Source organism: Phasianus colchicus, chromosome 5 (genome assembly GCF_987193195.1).
Source record: "Phasianus colchicus chromosome 5, bPhaCol1.hap1.1, whole genome shotgun sequence".
NCBI lineage: Eukaryota > Metazoa > Chordata > Aves > Galliformes > Phasianidae > Phasianus > Phasianus colchicus.
This window is the reverse complement of record NC_143440.1, coordinates 2,795,453-2,811,936: the sequence shown is the minus strand read 5'-3', so window position 1 is coordinate 2,811,936 and position 16,484 is coordinate 2,795,453. Positions and strand designations below refer to the sequence as shown.

The 16,484-nt window shown below is 42.8% G+C and overlaps 2 protein-coding genes across 11 annotated transcripts in view; one reads left to right on the top strand and one right to left on the bottom strand.

Moving 5' to 3' along the window:
* The window catches only part of BBOX1 (gamma-butyrobetaine hydroxylase 1), a 29,389-nt gene extending 19,748 nt beyond the window's left edge, over window positions 1-9,641 (top strand). The window contains exons 5-8 of the mRNA XM_031607232.2: window positions 2,692-2,797; window positions 4,855-5,051; window positions 5,746-5,912; window positions 7,579-9,641. Coding sequence (XP_031463092.2) covers window positions 2,692-2,797; window positions 4,855-5,051; window positions 5,746-5,912; window positions 7,579-7,739 — 631 coding nt within the window. The 3' untranslated portion in view covers window positions 7,740-9,641. The remainder of the gene's footprint in view (window positions 1-2,691; window positions 2,798-4,854; window positions 5,052-5,745; window positions 5,913-7,578) is intronic.
* CCDC34 (coiled-coil domain containing 34) overlaps window positions 1-16,484 on the bottom strand; it is a 98,524-nt gene that overhangs the window by 5,709 nt on the left and 76,331 nt on the right. For 7 of the 10 annotated variants that reach the window (XR_016466594.1, XR_016466588.1, XR_016466596.1 and 4 more), the window contains one exon: window positions 317-415. The exons of 1 other annotated variant lie outside the window; for it this stretch is intronic. The gene's annotated coding sequence lies outside the window, so the exon portion shown is untranslated. Of the gene's footprint in view, window positions 1-316; window positions 416-14,695; window positions 14,788-15,530; window positions 15,634-16,484 lie in introns of those variants that run through there. 2 more of the 10 variants (XR_016466598.1, XR_016466592.1) reach the window with 2 other exon arrangements.

Below are 16,484 nucleotides of genomic sequence, written 5' to 3'. Positions count from 1 at the left end.
CTGTTAGCCACATCTCCTCCTCACAGTAGGCTTACACACACCCTGGCACACACAGTGCTCATGAAATGGGCTTTAAATGACTCTTCAGACCATGCTTTTTTTAAGTCTTTTAAAAAATAATTTTATTACTTCAGCTTATTTTGGGGGGATAGCAGTGCTGACTTTTTTCAAGTGTTTTATAAGGAAGCAGTTGCTTAATTTTTGCCATGTATATCTGGAATTCACTCTTAAAATACTACAGAGGAGAGAAGACTTTACCATTGGTATCTTTTCTCCTAACTTAACCTGTTTAATTTTCAGGCAGTTATTGCCATACCTGGTTGTGCTGTTCTCAGACATTGCTCACAGTAGCAGAAAATCTCCTGAGCTTCCAGTCTTAACAACAGGCTTAGAGCCATTTTATGTCTCTTCCTCTCTAAAAAAGAAGTTCATATATTACTGGCAGACAGTTCTAAAAAGAGATTTTTAGAACTGTAATAAAATAAGTGTTGCTAATCCCCTTGCTATTTCACCAGTGCCCAAATGCAAGACGTAACAAATACTGTAAAGAAAAGGGATGAATTTGGATTGGCCCAGCTTGGCAAATAAAACATACTTCTGTAGGGCCGTGTATGCTTACTGGAACGTAACAGTAACAGATATATCCCAGACGAGTGGAAAAATGTAAGTTTTTTTTCACATCTAGATGTCTGCTTGGTACATTGCTACCCTGTAATGTCATCAGAATCATAGAAAGGCTTGGGTTGGAAGGGCCCTTAAAGACCATCCAGTTCCAATCCCCTACCATGGGCTGCTTCCCACCCACCTGAGCAGGCTGCCCCATCCTGCCTGGCCTTGAGCACCTCCAGGGATGGGGCATTCACAGCTTCTGTGGGCAGCCCCACTTCCACCTCTCACAGGGCTCCAGCTGCCATAGAAGGATGCAAGTCCCAAACCTTTTGTGAATGAGACCTCAATTTTTAATAAAGTGCAAGGCCAGACAATTTAAATGTGGCTTCAGTTCCTACTGCAACCATTTGCCAAAACTAAAGATGTGGCAGGCACACTAGTTCTCTGCTCAGAGAGACTTAGCTCACATTGCCTCTTAATGCCAAAAAAGTTGCTGCACCTGCCTGGTGCCAAATTTCCTGCTCAGTCAAACAGTATGAGCAGTTGAGGTTGAAATTTAACTGTGATTTCTAAGCCATAAACCATTCCAACTGCTCTCTAAGGGTGAGAGCTTTCTAACACTACCTGTGTTTTCTTCCTTGCTTATCCTGCACTTGCTAGCTCTCTGCGTGGCTGGGTTCGTACTTCAGAGCCAGTGATACCCTGACAAAGTGAAACTGATTATTTTCCACGCTTAGCACCCAGCTCCCTGTTAGCACTGCTTTCTCTTTTTAACCATGGCTGGCTGCAGTCAGTGATGAGCTCTGACAGCAGCTCCACACGTGGAGGGGTTCCCGGGGACCAGCTCCCTGCCAAGCAAAGCAGCAGGACAGCTCTGACTTCTTTCGCAAGGTGGTATCACAGTGACTTAGAAATGATTCTCATTCCAGCAATCCTATGTAGAATTGCAGAATTGTTTGAGTTGGAAGGGACCAATGTCATCTAGTCCAACTCCCCTGCAATGAACAAAAAGCATCTGTGGAGTATATAACATGATTTTGGTCCCCATGTTCTTTAGCCTCTGTTTTAAATACTAAGAAGTAATACTTGAGCACACTACACATAGTATATTTGGTGTACAGTAGTTAAAATAGGAAATGAGTTTTATATTTTTCTTTTAAGTAATTTATGCTCCTGTGATGCCATAGACTGCCTATGGTGACATATATAGACGGATCTACATTTATTGAGGGCTGTCTTCAGGCACGTGCTCTGTACAATCCTAACATGTGATTGATGGTCTTAATTACTCCTGTGCAGCATATCACTTGAAACATATTTTGGTTATGCTGCAAGGTGATGTATTCATGGCTTTATTATACAACAAAGATTATACTCTTTTTGCAGATGTGAGTAAAGTTTCTTACAACGTTTTGTCAAATTGCAAGTCACAAACTATATAATCAAATAAAGGGGGTAGCCCTCAGAAAGAGCAGGAAAGAAAAAGAAGTTAGAAAGCTTTTCCTTCAATGGCAAGTCTTCAAGTACCAGGAAAGCTCCCACTGTGGAAGGGAAGGTTAGTGTGTTTTCCAAGACTGTGAAGCTCTAACAGCGGGGGTACAACAACGTTTTTCATAACGTTCATCAACGTGTACTCCACCTGGCAGGGATGAATGTAAAGTTGATAAGAAAAGCTCCAGCTTCCACTCTCTTACTTCTGAAAATGATGATTTAGCCCAGCAGATAGGTTTAGTTCACATCTCACCTGAACCTTACATGCAGCAAACCACCCCCACTGGAAGCCATTGTTCCCTGAGGCCAGATGCCCCTCTCCATACTCAGCTATAGCACTGTTTTAAAAAGAATCACCAGCTTTGCTGAAACAGATCGCCCTTCATAGAATGGCTTGGGTTGGAAGGGACCCCAAAGATCATCAAGTTCCAACCCCCTTCCACAGGGCAGAGCCACCAACTTTTTATATATAATTTCATATTATTTTGAATGTTCAAAGATGCAGTAACTCAGCTCTACTCTGATTTCACACTCTCACCTTGCACTAGCTGGTTGTTCAACAGGTTTGCTCTTTGCCCTTTCGTTGTACAGGCCGACTTGGCAAGTGCAGGACAAAGCAGATGCCAACAATGTGGCTTACACAACAGGGAAGCTGTGCTTTCACACCGACTACCCTGTCCTGCAGCATCCACCTGGGGTAAGGTGAACCTACTGGCTTCTTCACAATGCAAAGGGGGAAAGCACGAGGGTCCGGTATGTGCTTTTTCATTATATCAGAGAAGTTGGGATGCTGCAGTTTAGATGCTGCAGTCACATTGTGACGTCTTAGGACAAGAGGAAAAGCAATTGGGAGAAGAATGATTAAGATACTGTATTGCCTTCTGCAAACTGGCTGAGGTTAGACAAGTTTTCACTCTTTCACAGAATCACAGAAACACCAAGATTGGAAAAGACCTACAAGATCATCCAGTCCAACCATCCACCTATCACCAATAGTTCTCACTAAACCATATCCCTCAGCACAACATCCAAACGTTCCTTGAATGCTCATGAACGTTCCTTCCATGAAAGGCCACTCCATAAAGCTGAACCACTGCAGGAATAGGTGGTCACCCCATCCCTGTCACAGCAAAGCCCAATCCACTTCATCAGAGAACTGAAAAGCAATAGAAATGTGTGCGAAGGAACAAGTTAACCCTGCAAAGGTTTGCATCTATACCTACAGCTTCCCTTTCTTATTCGTCAAGAGTACTTCATATCATTTTTTTCATTAATTAAAACATCAGTGTGGTTTATCCACATATAAATGCCAGATTAACATCACCTATTAAAGTCATTTAGATGCTCTTCATTAACATAATACTAAGATTAAGAATAGAACAGTTGTAGCAATTGGACAGATCAATACAATGGGAAAAGCATTACAACAAAGGTGAGATGATGAAAGGACTGGAACAATAGAGAGGTGCTATAAGGGAAGGGAAGAAGATTGCTTAGCTGTATCAGAAGATTCTAGAATGACAGGGGAAAGCATCACCAAGGAGAGATCTCCAGAAAGAGATCCTGCCCCAGTAGCAGTCAGCCCTTAAATGAGGTCTAAGGGAGGTGCAGCCAGGCTCCACCCCTTCTGATCACTCAGGTGAATTGCCTTCACCTGTGCTCTCCCAGGGCTGACCAGGTCCTTTCCCCAGGTGCTCAGTCAGTGGTTCTGGCCGTAACTCAACAGTTCCCATACAACAGTACTTTGTTAATTGAGCACAGATGTGAATTAACTCAGTGTCTCGTGTGTGCCAAGGCTCTCACTGCTACCAAACACGAGTAAAAGGGCAAAACCTTTTTTATTCAAATATGCTCACAAGACATAGAATCCAAAGGCAGTGGGACAGTAGGGCAGGAAGCTGCTGCATCATGTGGATAAGCTATTTGTAGCCTTTGCAAGCCAATGAAGATTAGAGGAAGAATGGCTGTCTGCCAATCTTGGACAGAGCTGTTTCCTTCTGCTCTGTGCTGATGGAGACCCCTCCTGCACCAGCAGCTGCTTGGTCCTTACCTCAAGGGCTATGGGTGCAGTGCTTCAGGAGACTGTGACAGACTGTTCTCTGCTCCTCTCTCCCCAGTGTTTCTTATTTTTTCCTCCCACTGGTCTCAGAAATAATTCACCACCATGGAAGGGAAACATGGCCATTGTTAGCTCTGCATTTTTAAAGGTAGCTTTGTTTTGCACGACAGATGTGTATTGTCTAGTTTGGCCAAGATTAATGTGCTCTGCCTGATGCTTGACTCGTCAACATCCCAGGAAGTTCCTGTTCCATCCTATTCCTTGGCAATTTCACTATGAAGTGCAATTAAGCTTCCTCAATCCTATTTTATTACAGACATTAGGTCTGTTGCCATCCATAAGCCACCTTTGCCCGTGTGAACAGATAACTCACAATGCAAGAGCAAAGCAATCCTCTTTGCAGAGATAAGGAGGGAGACTGCACCAAAAAGCAGTTTGAGAGAAAGAACTGACAGCAGAGACTTGCAGAAAATAATAACAGGCTGCAAGTCTTAGAAGATCTCTCAAAGGGGATGCAATTATGGCACTTCAATTTTCTGCCTACATGATAATGGCTGCAGAGTGCTTGAAGCTACAGGAATTGAAACTCAGTGTTTTGCTTGGAAAAAAACACACAGATATGAGGAGACTGATTCTAATGGACTGTTAAATACAGAAGCTAATTCTTCTTGAAATGAGATCTTAATTCGTTACAGGTTCAGTTTCTCCACTGTATTAAACAAACAGCCACAGGAGGTGAGAGCGAAATTGTAGATGGATTTCATGCAGCTAACAAGTTGAAGCACCAAAATCCTCAAGCTTATCAGATCCTGACCTCTACTGCTGTAGACTACACGGACATTGGGGTTGACTACTGTGATTTTGCTGTGCAGGGTAAACAAAGGATCATAGAGTAAGTGGCCTCCATTCTCACACAATTACACTGGAAACTAAAGTTGTTGATGTTTGTACGGTGGAACATGTGTTGGTAGGTCTGCTCCTGCCACCTCGTGGGGAAATGATGGCTTCACTGTGCCTGGGGTTACATCTTTGTTATGGGTTTTTTGGGTTTTTTTTTTTTTTTGTCCAGCATGTTATTTTTCTTTCCTTTGTCACACTACAGCATAGTTTTCCTTATTCAGACTCCCTTGCACTAGCAAGAACTCGTGGGCATTAGGGTAACTTCCAGGCACGATGCCACAGCAGCTGGGCTTGTTACTAAATTCCAGCCCGTGCTGTGTGCCTGCACATCTATTCCATGCCAAAGAGAGGTCCTAATTTGAAGCATTTAGAGTAAGAAGGACACACTATAAAAAGATCAAATTCAACTTTTTCTGAATTTTAAAACTTTGACTCTATGATTAATGTGTACGGAATACTGATTTTTGTGGAAACTGTCTGCATTTTTTTCTGATGACCCCTTTCCCTAGTTAGGATTGATTATCAAGTTCCTACCCAATAATGATCTTGAATGAAGGAAACGAACTTGTCCTCTGACACAGAATTGAATTTAGTTGTAGAAAAACACTGAAACTTCAACAGGAGAGTTCAGTCATCCATTAGACACGTCAAAAGGTTTTCTGTTCCTTCCCTCATCTGTTTTGCAGTGTGGATTACAGAGGCCAAGCAGTTCGCATCAATTTCAATAATGCAACAAGAGACACAGTGTTTGACATACCAGCTGAAGAAGTGAGGCCATTTTATGCAGCTCTGAAGGAATTCAATGATTTATTAAACAGCACAGAACACAAGTTTACTTTCAAGCTGAAACCAGGTCAGTAAGTTGTTTCTCTTTGCAGTGATGTTTCACATTTTTCCTAACATGTCAAAATATTCTAGCACTGTTAGCTCTATTCTGGCATAGAGAGGAAATTTCTGCCCTTCTCTCACCTGTTTTATTTCACTGCTATATCCTTACATAGTTTATTCTGCCCTGCTTCACTTAAAAAAAAAAACAAAAAACCACAGTTTGTGATGGGCAATGTAGTCTATCTTCTTGTGACAGTGACAACTCATGCTACGTAGGAAACACATCAGTAGCACCACGTCACTTGCACAGCTGTTGGGCCATCCCAATTCACCACATCCACATCCCTGTGCTTCATTTGATGTGCAGCACTCCACGCTGTTAGTGGGGCACCTTCATAACTGCTGCAGGAGCTGCAGAACAGCTCAGAAATCACAGATGCACAATGCTGAGGGAGACTGAATCGCACAGCAGGGAATCTAGCTATCTTTGCACAGACAGTGAATGCCTGAGTACAGGGCTGTGTTCTGAACATGTGACGTGCTGCACAAATGTTCTTTAAAAGTCAGCCTATGCATATTTTTGACTAGCTTGGCCTTAATCTCAGATCCTTTGTTCTCCAACTATAAAATAAAGATATGTACAGTCTCTCACCTCTCACAAGGTGCCACAGAAGTAAACTCATTAGTGTATCTGACTGCCTCGCACACTGTGATGCTGCTTGCTTTAAAATATCTGTGAGGAAACTAATTATTACCTATTCTGAACATACAGTAAAAATAATGTATAAGATCACATAATAAATGGTAAAATAAACTACTTCAAAGTACCATCAATTAATGCTCCAAAATGGTGGCAGAGGGAAGGGAAAGAAGGAAAGAAAGAGTATGAGGTTAGTTAATTAGAGATTTTTAATTAGAGATTTATCATAATGGTAGCACACAAGGGAGAGAAATTGAAATGGCAAGCTGGCCTTAATTATGCCAGTTCCTAACTTCCTATCTTTTAACAGGGATAGTAATGCAGGATGCATACTGTGTAAGTACTTCCAGACTGATCAAGTGAAAATTGCCCTTGTGCCTTTCATGCCTTCTGTCCTTCCCATAGATTTGCAGTAGTGGTGCTTCCGTTCAGGAGGTGCTTTTCTCTGGAGTGCAGATCTCCTAACAGTTCACTTAATTGTGCCTCTGAGCTGCGGCAAGCCTACGTACTGCTGGGGCTACATAATGCACTGGGCTGAGCCCCAGCTGCAGGTTTTCTGTTGATCTCTGTATCTAGCATCACCTCAGTACAACAACAGTCATGAGGTAGAAAGTTCAAATGAAAGGTATGTGTTGTACGTTACTCTGGTCTATCTTTCTTGCCCAGTTCTGGCAGACTCTATTTGTCCACACATCCCAGCATCTGGGAAGAAAAATATGACTTCTTTTATTAGCAGAAGTTTTTTTTTTTTAAACAGGGACCTTCTTATAAGGAAACGTGTCTAATCACGTTGTCTAAGATATCCCAGCTGGTTTCTTTTCTGCCTGCCCACGAGATTGGCCAATACAAGAAAAGAAGTAGAGTTGGAAAGGGACCTGCCCTCTTATTTGAAATGATCGCTTCCTAACTGTTGATCTAGATCAATCTCAACGCTGTCTGCTTGAAGGAAGACAACATACCCAATGTCAAACTTTGTGCAATGTCTTTGCAGGAGACATAGTAACGTTTGATAACTGGCGCGTGCTGCACGGCCGCAAGAGCTATCAGTCAGGCTCTGAAGTGACACGGCACCTCGAGGGCGCCTACGCAGACTGGGATGTGGTCATGTCGAGGCTCCGGCTCCTCCGAAAGAGGGTCCTCAATAGGGACTGAGTTTTTTCCTGCTGATTAGAACAAGCAAAACTAGATTGCCTACCCTCAAAAAAAAAAAAAAAAAAGAAAAAAAGCCAGTGTATTTTAATTGAGAAACTAACATGGTGAATATCTGAATCTATTATTGGCTTCCATTAGCTGCTATGAAAGCTGTCACTCAGCACAACATAACGTCTATCTCTGGTCTGGTAATTTACGAGTGAATCACTACCTCATTGAGTTTAAAGCCATTTTTCACACCGTTTTTAAAAAGCAAATAAAGGGTGTCAGCTTGTGGGCTGACTGGGTATCAAGCTGCCTTAAGTCACCTTCACTAATACACCTGCCTCCCTAGGAAGCTCGAAGGGATGTCAAGAAAGTTTGGAAGCATTGCTTATTAAGGGTTTGTCATGAACTACCAACCACTATTTTCAAAAAAAAAAGTGTCCTTCATTGTACAAATCATAATCAAACTAATTTCTAAACTAAACAACCTCTGCTTTGGAGTTATTTGTCTAGAGAGACCTTTCTGAACAGAACCACACTTCAACACAAGTCATTCAACAAGTGCTCTAGCCTATATACTTGTTGTGCATGTGACTGTCACAGCCACAAGGAACTTCTATTACAGAGCTCTCAGAGAATGCATTGAGTTATTTTTCCTCTGCACCAGGAACAGAAAAATCTCTGTGTAAAGGTCAGAGGCAGGGCCAGGATCATACTAGATGCTGTGCATAGATAAAATCAAGATCTTCAGGGCTGATAGAGTAAAGTCAGGAAGAGGAATGCTACTTTCACTGCACAGCTTGGAATTAGAACACTCAGCTGCTGACTCAGCACCTGACAGACAAGTTGCAGCTGTACTCAGGTCCAGTTTTGTTACACAAGACTCAACCTTTGGCGGAGGCGGTCTGCAGGATCATAGAATGGCTTGGGTTGGAAGAGATCATCAAGTTTCGATGCCTCTGCCACAAGCAGGGCTGCCAGTCAGTAGATCAAGTGCTAGATGATCAGACTGCCCTGCACCCATCCATCTGGACCTTAAACCCCTCCAGCGATGGATATTTTCCTCTCAGTATCATTCCAACTAGAGATCACACCACTCAAAAATCACTGCCATTGGAGTAGTATGCAGCAGGTGAGCTACAGCTCTGCACCACTGGATTTCCCACTGTGTTCAGATGCCAAAATGAAAGGGAAAGGTTTAAAATACGTACTTCCTTACCCATCCGTGCCCATACCCAACAATACATCCACTGAGTTGATTCTTTACTGTCCTTCCCATTGCAGAGTTAACAGGATGCAGAGAGTCGGACACAACCAATACACCTCCACTACTGTAGGGTGTTTGGAGCCAGTCGTACTTCATAAATAGTGAAATGCTTTTGTCAAGTTTCGAAGGGACAGCAATATGATGCATAACAAAATGAGCTTTTAGCAGTTATTTGATTTCCCATTGTGTCCTTTAATAATTAACTATGGAAAGAAGATGAAAGTATTTGTTGCTTCAACAAGGGGGAAAGGTTTACACCTATATTCTATGAAATACCAGCAATACTGTGCTCTAACTGTGATATTTTGCTTAGAACAATTCAGTGAGAATTTCAATTTCTAGCTTTTTAGCAAGACATCTTGGGATTAATAAAGATGATTAAGAAGAAAGATTTTCTGCTTTTATTCTGTACTTTTCTAAAACCTGTTTTATTCAAATGTCTGATTATTAAAAGCTATTAAGGAACTGATTATTGTTTTGGGCTGATGCGTAATCTCATCTTGCACACAGTTATTAAATCATTATTTACAACTGTTTGTGAATCATTCAAGCTCCTCCCTGACATTTAAAATACATGTAAACCGATGACTTTGAACAGCTGTAAAATAAAATAAAATAAAAGAGTCAAGGCTCTCCATGGATCTAATTTTGCACTACTGGGATATTTGTCATTGAGGTATGTCCTGTTACAATCTCACACAACAGCTCCCTGAAGTTCATAATTTATTCCTGAGATATATTGTCCTTTATACATCTCATTGACCCTCTCAGTATTACTCTAACTGGAGTGATGTAGAATCAAAACTCATGGGTTTAACTGCAAACCCTCTACTCACCGTCTTCAGCCACTGCGTCACAAGTTTTAACCAAAATCCATTTGCTGCAGTCAAAAGGAAAAGAGAGTGCTTTTATAACTATCTGCCAAGTTGATCTCTGGATGACTGCTCTGGTACCTGGTCTGCTAAGCTGTTCTCATAAAAATACCACTCTGCAGCTGGTTCTCCCATGCTGTAAAACACATTCACTTTCTCAAGCATTTGTCCCAGCCCACAGCATACAGCACATACTGCTGCTTGGGCTTCACATTTCCATGAATTCACAGCACGTTCAATGCAGGATTTCATCATGTGCAGTATCTTGGAAAATACATAATTCCATGCTGTGTTTCTCTCCAACGCAAATCAGAGAAAGCAATTGTCTCAAGTTCTTCCTAAAGCACGTGAGTTTTTATTCTACACTATATGTTCTCAGAGCTGTCAGCTTTGGACAAGCCCATATTTGAAAATCTCATGCTGTAAACTTGAAATTGCTTTTAGTAAAAGCTGAATCAATAAATATCTTTTCCACATACATTTTAAAGTTATTGAAGATCCCCCCCCACCTTGTTTTGTCACTTCAGGTGCTCAAAAAAAGATGGGAAAGACCAAGATGCCAAAGGAGTCTTCAACTCCACACCACCAAAAGGAAAATAAATGGCAACTGTTCATAAGAAACCCTGTTTCTACATAACATTTGGTTAAACTCTAGAAGAAGAAGAAACTGTTGATGCCAGAGGATCAGCTACAAGGCCTCCCTTCCTGCGGCTCCCTTACAGGAAGCCTGGAAGGAAACACAGGCAGTTTTGGGAATTGCATTTGCAGCTTCTCATCGACTCCATCACCACATTGCTCACTCCACACCATCTCTGTGTCCAGCAGCATGCAACCCACTAGATTCTTTAACTGCATTTTTTAATAATCTACTTTGCACATAAGTTCTATCCATTGACATTATTTACATGGTTATTAACGTAAAGAGCATCATTTGCTTTTTTTATAACAAGTTGCTAAAAGAGCCACATCCTCTCTGCTTCATCCATCTCCAGAGCTAAGGATTTACTGGTTTTCTTTTTTTTGCATTTCTGATTTATTATTTTTGAATAAGAAGATGCAGCAGAGAGGTAGCCCCAAGTATCCCCACATCCGCTGTGGCTGTACCTCCTGTAGGAAGAGCTTATTTCCCACTTTGTAGGATTTAGGCAGCCTAGGAGATTTCCACCTAATCTAATTTGTTTCACTGGCCTCAGCATCTGCAGCTTCATAGCAGCCATGATATAAATGTATGCTGAAGCAGAAGGTCACCTTCTTTGTACGGATGCTACGTGAAGGTCAAAAGCTAATGTCCAGGGTTACCCCTATGGTTAAGCTGGCTATCAGGCTTTCAGACACTTTTTGGGAATTCAGACAACAGTTATGGAAGCGTAGTGAGATCAAGATCTGGCGAGAGATCCACTGAAGCTTAGTGAGAATGATACCACTGGTGAGTACAGACTTATCCCAGCTAGAGGGAGACAGGAGAGCCACTTCCTTTCCTGGTTGCAACCCACAACCTAACTCAAGTTGGGTTAAGTTCATTTCTCCTAACTCTCTCTTTTAAGCTACCTGGTCTAGAGGGAGGTCTCCCTGCCTATAGTAGGCAGTTGGAACAACATGATCTTAAAGTTCCCTTCCAACCCAAACCATTCTATGATTCTATGATTCTAATGGAAGATTTATCTTCCTTAAATTCCCCTGAGGCTGAAGGCCACGTTCCAGCCCTGCCTCGTTCTCCTTCTTCTAGCAGCAGACCACTGACCCCACCACTGCAGCCTTTGGTCTATTCAGCATCCCTGCTGTCGTGTACAGGATAGGGAGCACCCAGCTGCAAAGCACAACAGCCAAGGGGAAGATGAGATTCAGGGGAGTTTCATCTCTATCAGATGAATGAAGTGAACCAACACAACAGGAAAAACATACCGCCTTCTTGCTGACAGCCCAGCCAGATGTCTGCTGTCCACAGCACTGCCCTGGCTGCAGTGGCTCAGGAGTCCTGCTCCACAATGCATTTTACAGCCACATCTGCTCTGGAAAAGCACTCGAAGGATGATTTATCACAGTGCTGTGTCAAGGAACTGAAAAGTTCCCTGGAACTTTTTCACTTCATACTAACATTCCCGATCAGTGATGTGCCCTGACATTTTCTATTCCTTCTCGTATCATCATTGTTGTGTGCTGTGGCCACATAGGAAAATGGAAACTAAAAGCAAAGGCCAAAGTTAGGAAAGGACACAGGTCCATTTCATCACCAGTTATTAAGCAAATTAGCATCAACATCTTTTGCCCCCAGGGAAACCCTGCTTAGGACAAACCTGCAGTACCTACTGCAGAGGCCATGAGCAAGACCATGTAAGTGAAAAAAGAGAACCAGTGCTCCTAGAACATCCTCTGCATTGGGCCAATCTCAAAGGCACTGGACCCAAAATAGGAGCAAAGACTTCCATTAATATTATGCACTGCTTGGGTTGGGTGCCGAGATCTAAATAGCCATTTTTTCTACATTTCCCATTTGACACACCTCTCAGTCTGAGTATGGGGAGAAATACGGGTTTCACATTAAGATAATTCTTAAGCATGAAGTAGAGAGGAGTTGGGTCCATGGGTGGTGACACCATGCCCTGAACTTTGATGAAACTTTTGCAGTCCTTGATTTCCTGGAGCTCCTGTTCCTGGAGCTCACCAGACCATTCACTTCCTGCTCCAGGCACCCATCTTGATGTTCTTCTACCCTCAGCCATGCAATACTTCCATAAAGGGCACCCAAAAAAAGATGCTGGTGACCCAATGCTTGCAAACAGTGTCCAGATGTGGGGTTTCCAAAATAGAGACCCAACCTGAGAAATCACCTAATTGCACATTAAGCATTAAGTAAACACTGTCACAAACTTCTCCAGCACCTTCTTTTTAAAAAGTCTTCTTCAGGAGGCTCAGCCAGGGTTGCAGGCTGGCTAATGGATCTGATCTTCAGCCAGATCTGGAGATGAAACAGCACGTAGGGCAAGTCTGGCTCTGTAACTGACACTCCCTATCAGATCAAATGTCTCATCTGAGTAAATAGACTTACAGTCTCCTTTTTCCCATGGGTTTATTTTTCCAGAGTAAGGTGAAGAATCAGCAGTCCCTGAAAGCATGCCTTTCCTTCCCGGTATTTCCATACAGCTTATAAATCTGAAAGGATTTTGAACAAAGGCAGAGCTCCAGTCATCTTTTACACGGCCAAAGGGCGCTGCATTCTGAGTTGTTCAGCAAGCAGCTTTGGCTCTATTTTTAGGCTCTTGTTTAGGAGAGGAGAAAGGATGACCTCAGACATTCTGTTGCCATTCACAACCATCCCCGCTCATAAACACATTCCTCACAGCTTCTCCTGTGCACTCTCAGAAATGGGAGAAGAACATAGAAGGGTCATGAGCTCATGGATTCTCTTCTGTCACAGGGAACGTTTCAGAATAATAAAGGAAATAAAAATAAGAAAAGAACTAAGAACAATAGAGATCTGAAAAAGCAAGGCCTCCTCTCACCACCTGACCTCCCCTGCATGTTCTTGTATGTGGAAGTTGACCCAAGGACTTGTACAAAGGCTGTAACACTGCAGGAAAGGACAAGGAAAATAGTCATAAAACACATAACTGTGCAAGAGATGGCCATCAGTGTGTTAAGAATGGACATTCAACTTCGAATGAAAGATCCTGGGCTCACAACTCAGCTTTGTAGCAGCTGCCCTATTAATTCAAAAGCATCGGTGAGCTGTGCGTGGAGGAGGTTGAATATATTCCAGCTCCTTCCTGGGTCAATACAACCTTTGGCATCAGGGTATACCAGCATGGTCTTGAAGCTAGCAAGATACACAGATAGAACTCATCAGGATTCCATTAGACTTCACTCACCACCTCTGCAGGGAACACAAGTACAGCTGCAGCAACTACATGTGCTGTTCAAGCAATGGCTGTCTGCCCTTCCAGAGGAAAAGGAAGCACTACATAATGGCCAAAAGGTCCTTCTCTGACTGTAGCAACTACATAAGGCAGGTATTTAAACAAAGCTGAATAGGAACACCTCTCCTTGGTTCTTCTCAGGCTGGAAGGAAGCACAGCAGCTGCAATGCCCATACTCCCTAGGAAAAAAAACCACCTCAGAGACATCACTGCCTGAACTCTTCACGTCCACCCAAAAGCAAGAGCAGGGTTATTGGGACCAAACAGGGCAAGAATTCCAGCAGGTCCTCCTGGGAGGCCTCACATCTGCAGTTTGAACACATTCACTTGGGCAAATGCACAGAGGTGCCCAGTGCCACTTCTCCTGCTAACCAGAAGTTCTCAGCAGCGTGCGCTCTGCCTCCCAGCCTGTGCCAACACAGGCTCACGTTCTCCCCTCAGTCCAGCACCCCGTCCATACACACACCAGTATTGCCTGATGAAGTTTGAGGACATGAGTTTTCAATAGAAAACTCAACAGGAATTACTTTCTGGACATTTGCAGCGTTTGAGTTGTGCAGAACAAACATGCTGTTCCAACTCACGCCCGAAATCTGAGAACACTCAGCTGCAACCTATAAACGTGACATCAGCTCTGTCAGAGCATCCCAGGAAGATCAGTTTTGCTTACAGCCTCTAATGTGACAGCCTTCAACGACAGGCAAACATCATTTGGATTGAGGCACAGATTGCCTTCGGGAACCAATCTGAAGAAAGCAGAAAAAGAAGTTTTTCTTTAACTGAGAACCACTTCTGCTATTGAATGTCCATTAGAACACATATTTGCATGCATGTGTTACATGCGTTCACTATATTAGCCTTGAAGAAAATAACAGGGAAAACATGATTTTTCAACATCTTTTTCCTTTAATCCAATAGATAACTACATTTCCAAAAATGAAGTTTAAAGAAGTCTTTCTTTTATTTCCTTGTTGAACGGAGTGAAGTATTTGAAGTGTAAAATCAGTGATCTGCCAAAATCAGGAAGCAAAGGAAACATCAGCACACAGTGCTGTAAACAATACGAACACTGTTAGTCTCTTTCCTACAGATTTATTGAGTGCAATCCCCTTGAACTATGCACGTTTAAATACTAAACTCCTATGCGGATGTTATACAGGGGCTGCCAAGGCAGTGTGAGAAATGCTACAAAATTTGTACTAAGCAGACATGGCTTACAATAGACCCATGTGTCTGGCTCCAGTGCTTGCACCAGTTTCTGATCTCACTCTTTCCTGGGCCATCACCAAACTATGATCAACCTAGGAACTCTTTCTGGAAAAGGACTATTTCCACAGTCAACATCCAGTGTCATTTAAAGTACAAATTACTTCTCCAACATGTACTGGTAGCCACATTGTACACGTAGCTCAGTGTCTGCTTTCCAAAAAGGCCTCTCTGAATCATCCAAAACCAGTATTTTAGAGCCCAGGCTATCATTCTTTTGTTTTGAAGGAAGACTCACTGTAAGCATTGCAGTTAACCAGGTGATATTATCAAAGACAACAGAAAAGGTTGGTCAAGACCACCCTCTTCCTACAGCAGAACAATGGAGTACAGAGCCAGAGGAGCACAGCAAAATGGGCAGCTGGAGAGAATGCACACATCAGCATCGAGCCTTTCCAAGTGAGTACTGTCAGAATATTTGTAAGGGTGGTGCTCCACATGGTAGAAAAATAATGCAGTGCTTAGTTTTGTTTTTAAAGATACTTACAGTAATATGATGTTTAAGCTCTGGGGCAACTCAGGTCAGAAATCCAATGGGCAGGATTCAGTCCTTCATACCAGGTCTTTACTTTCAGGGCTATTGCCCTGTGCTGGGAGCAGATGAAATACCAAGTGATTCCCAAAAAAAGTGACAACATGCAAGAAAATGCTAACAAACAACGGGGTTGGACAATCACATTCATGTACCTAAAGATGGCATGCAGGAGCATGATGCTCTGGAGATATAATGCCTATTTACATTTAACCAAAAAAAAAGTTAACATAGCTGGATGGATTTGCAGGAAAATTTTGTCAAGGAACTTCTTAAAACTCACAAAATTCCTACATAGACATCATCAGTAGTGTTTAGGGAGTGAGATAAATGCTAAAAGCTGAAAAAAGCATACAGCTGTACCTATTAGCCCAAGACTACATTGGACAATTCCTGGAAGAGGGCGTCAGTCAGTTTGGGGCACTTGGAAAGTCAGGCATCCCAAAATTTCATTGGACATATATGGACGACTTCTGGTGCAGAAAATAAGGCATCTCTCAGGAGAAAGAGAAGCAGGCTTGAAGCCATGCAGACTGCATGCACAGCAGAAAGCCAAGAGTGTGCACACCTCAAAAGTGCACACCAACAAGCAAGCTTCACTACCCTGCCTCCAAGAGCTGTGCATTCTGGACACTGACCTGCACGAGATACAGGCATCCAAAAGGAAAAAACAAACAGAGCCATTTGGATTAGGGCCAAGAGATGGGAGGGAAAGCTCCATGATGCCCCAAGAGCAGGGGTGAGGATACCCACAAACACCACACTGTCAGTGGGCACACAGAATCACAGAATGACTTGGGTTGGAAGAGACCCCAAGGATAACTGAGGTCCAATCCCTTGCCACAGGTAGGGCCACCAACCTCCTGGTCTGGTGCTAGACCAGGTTGCCCAGGGCCCTTCCAAACTGAT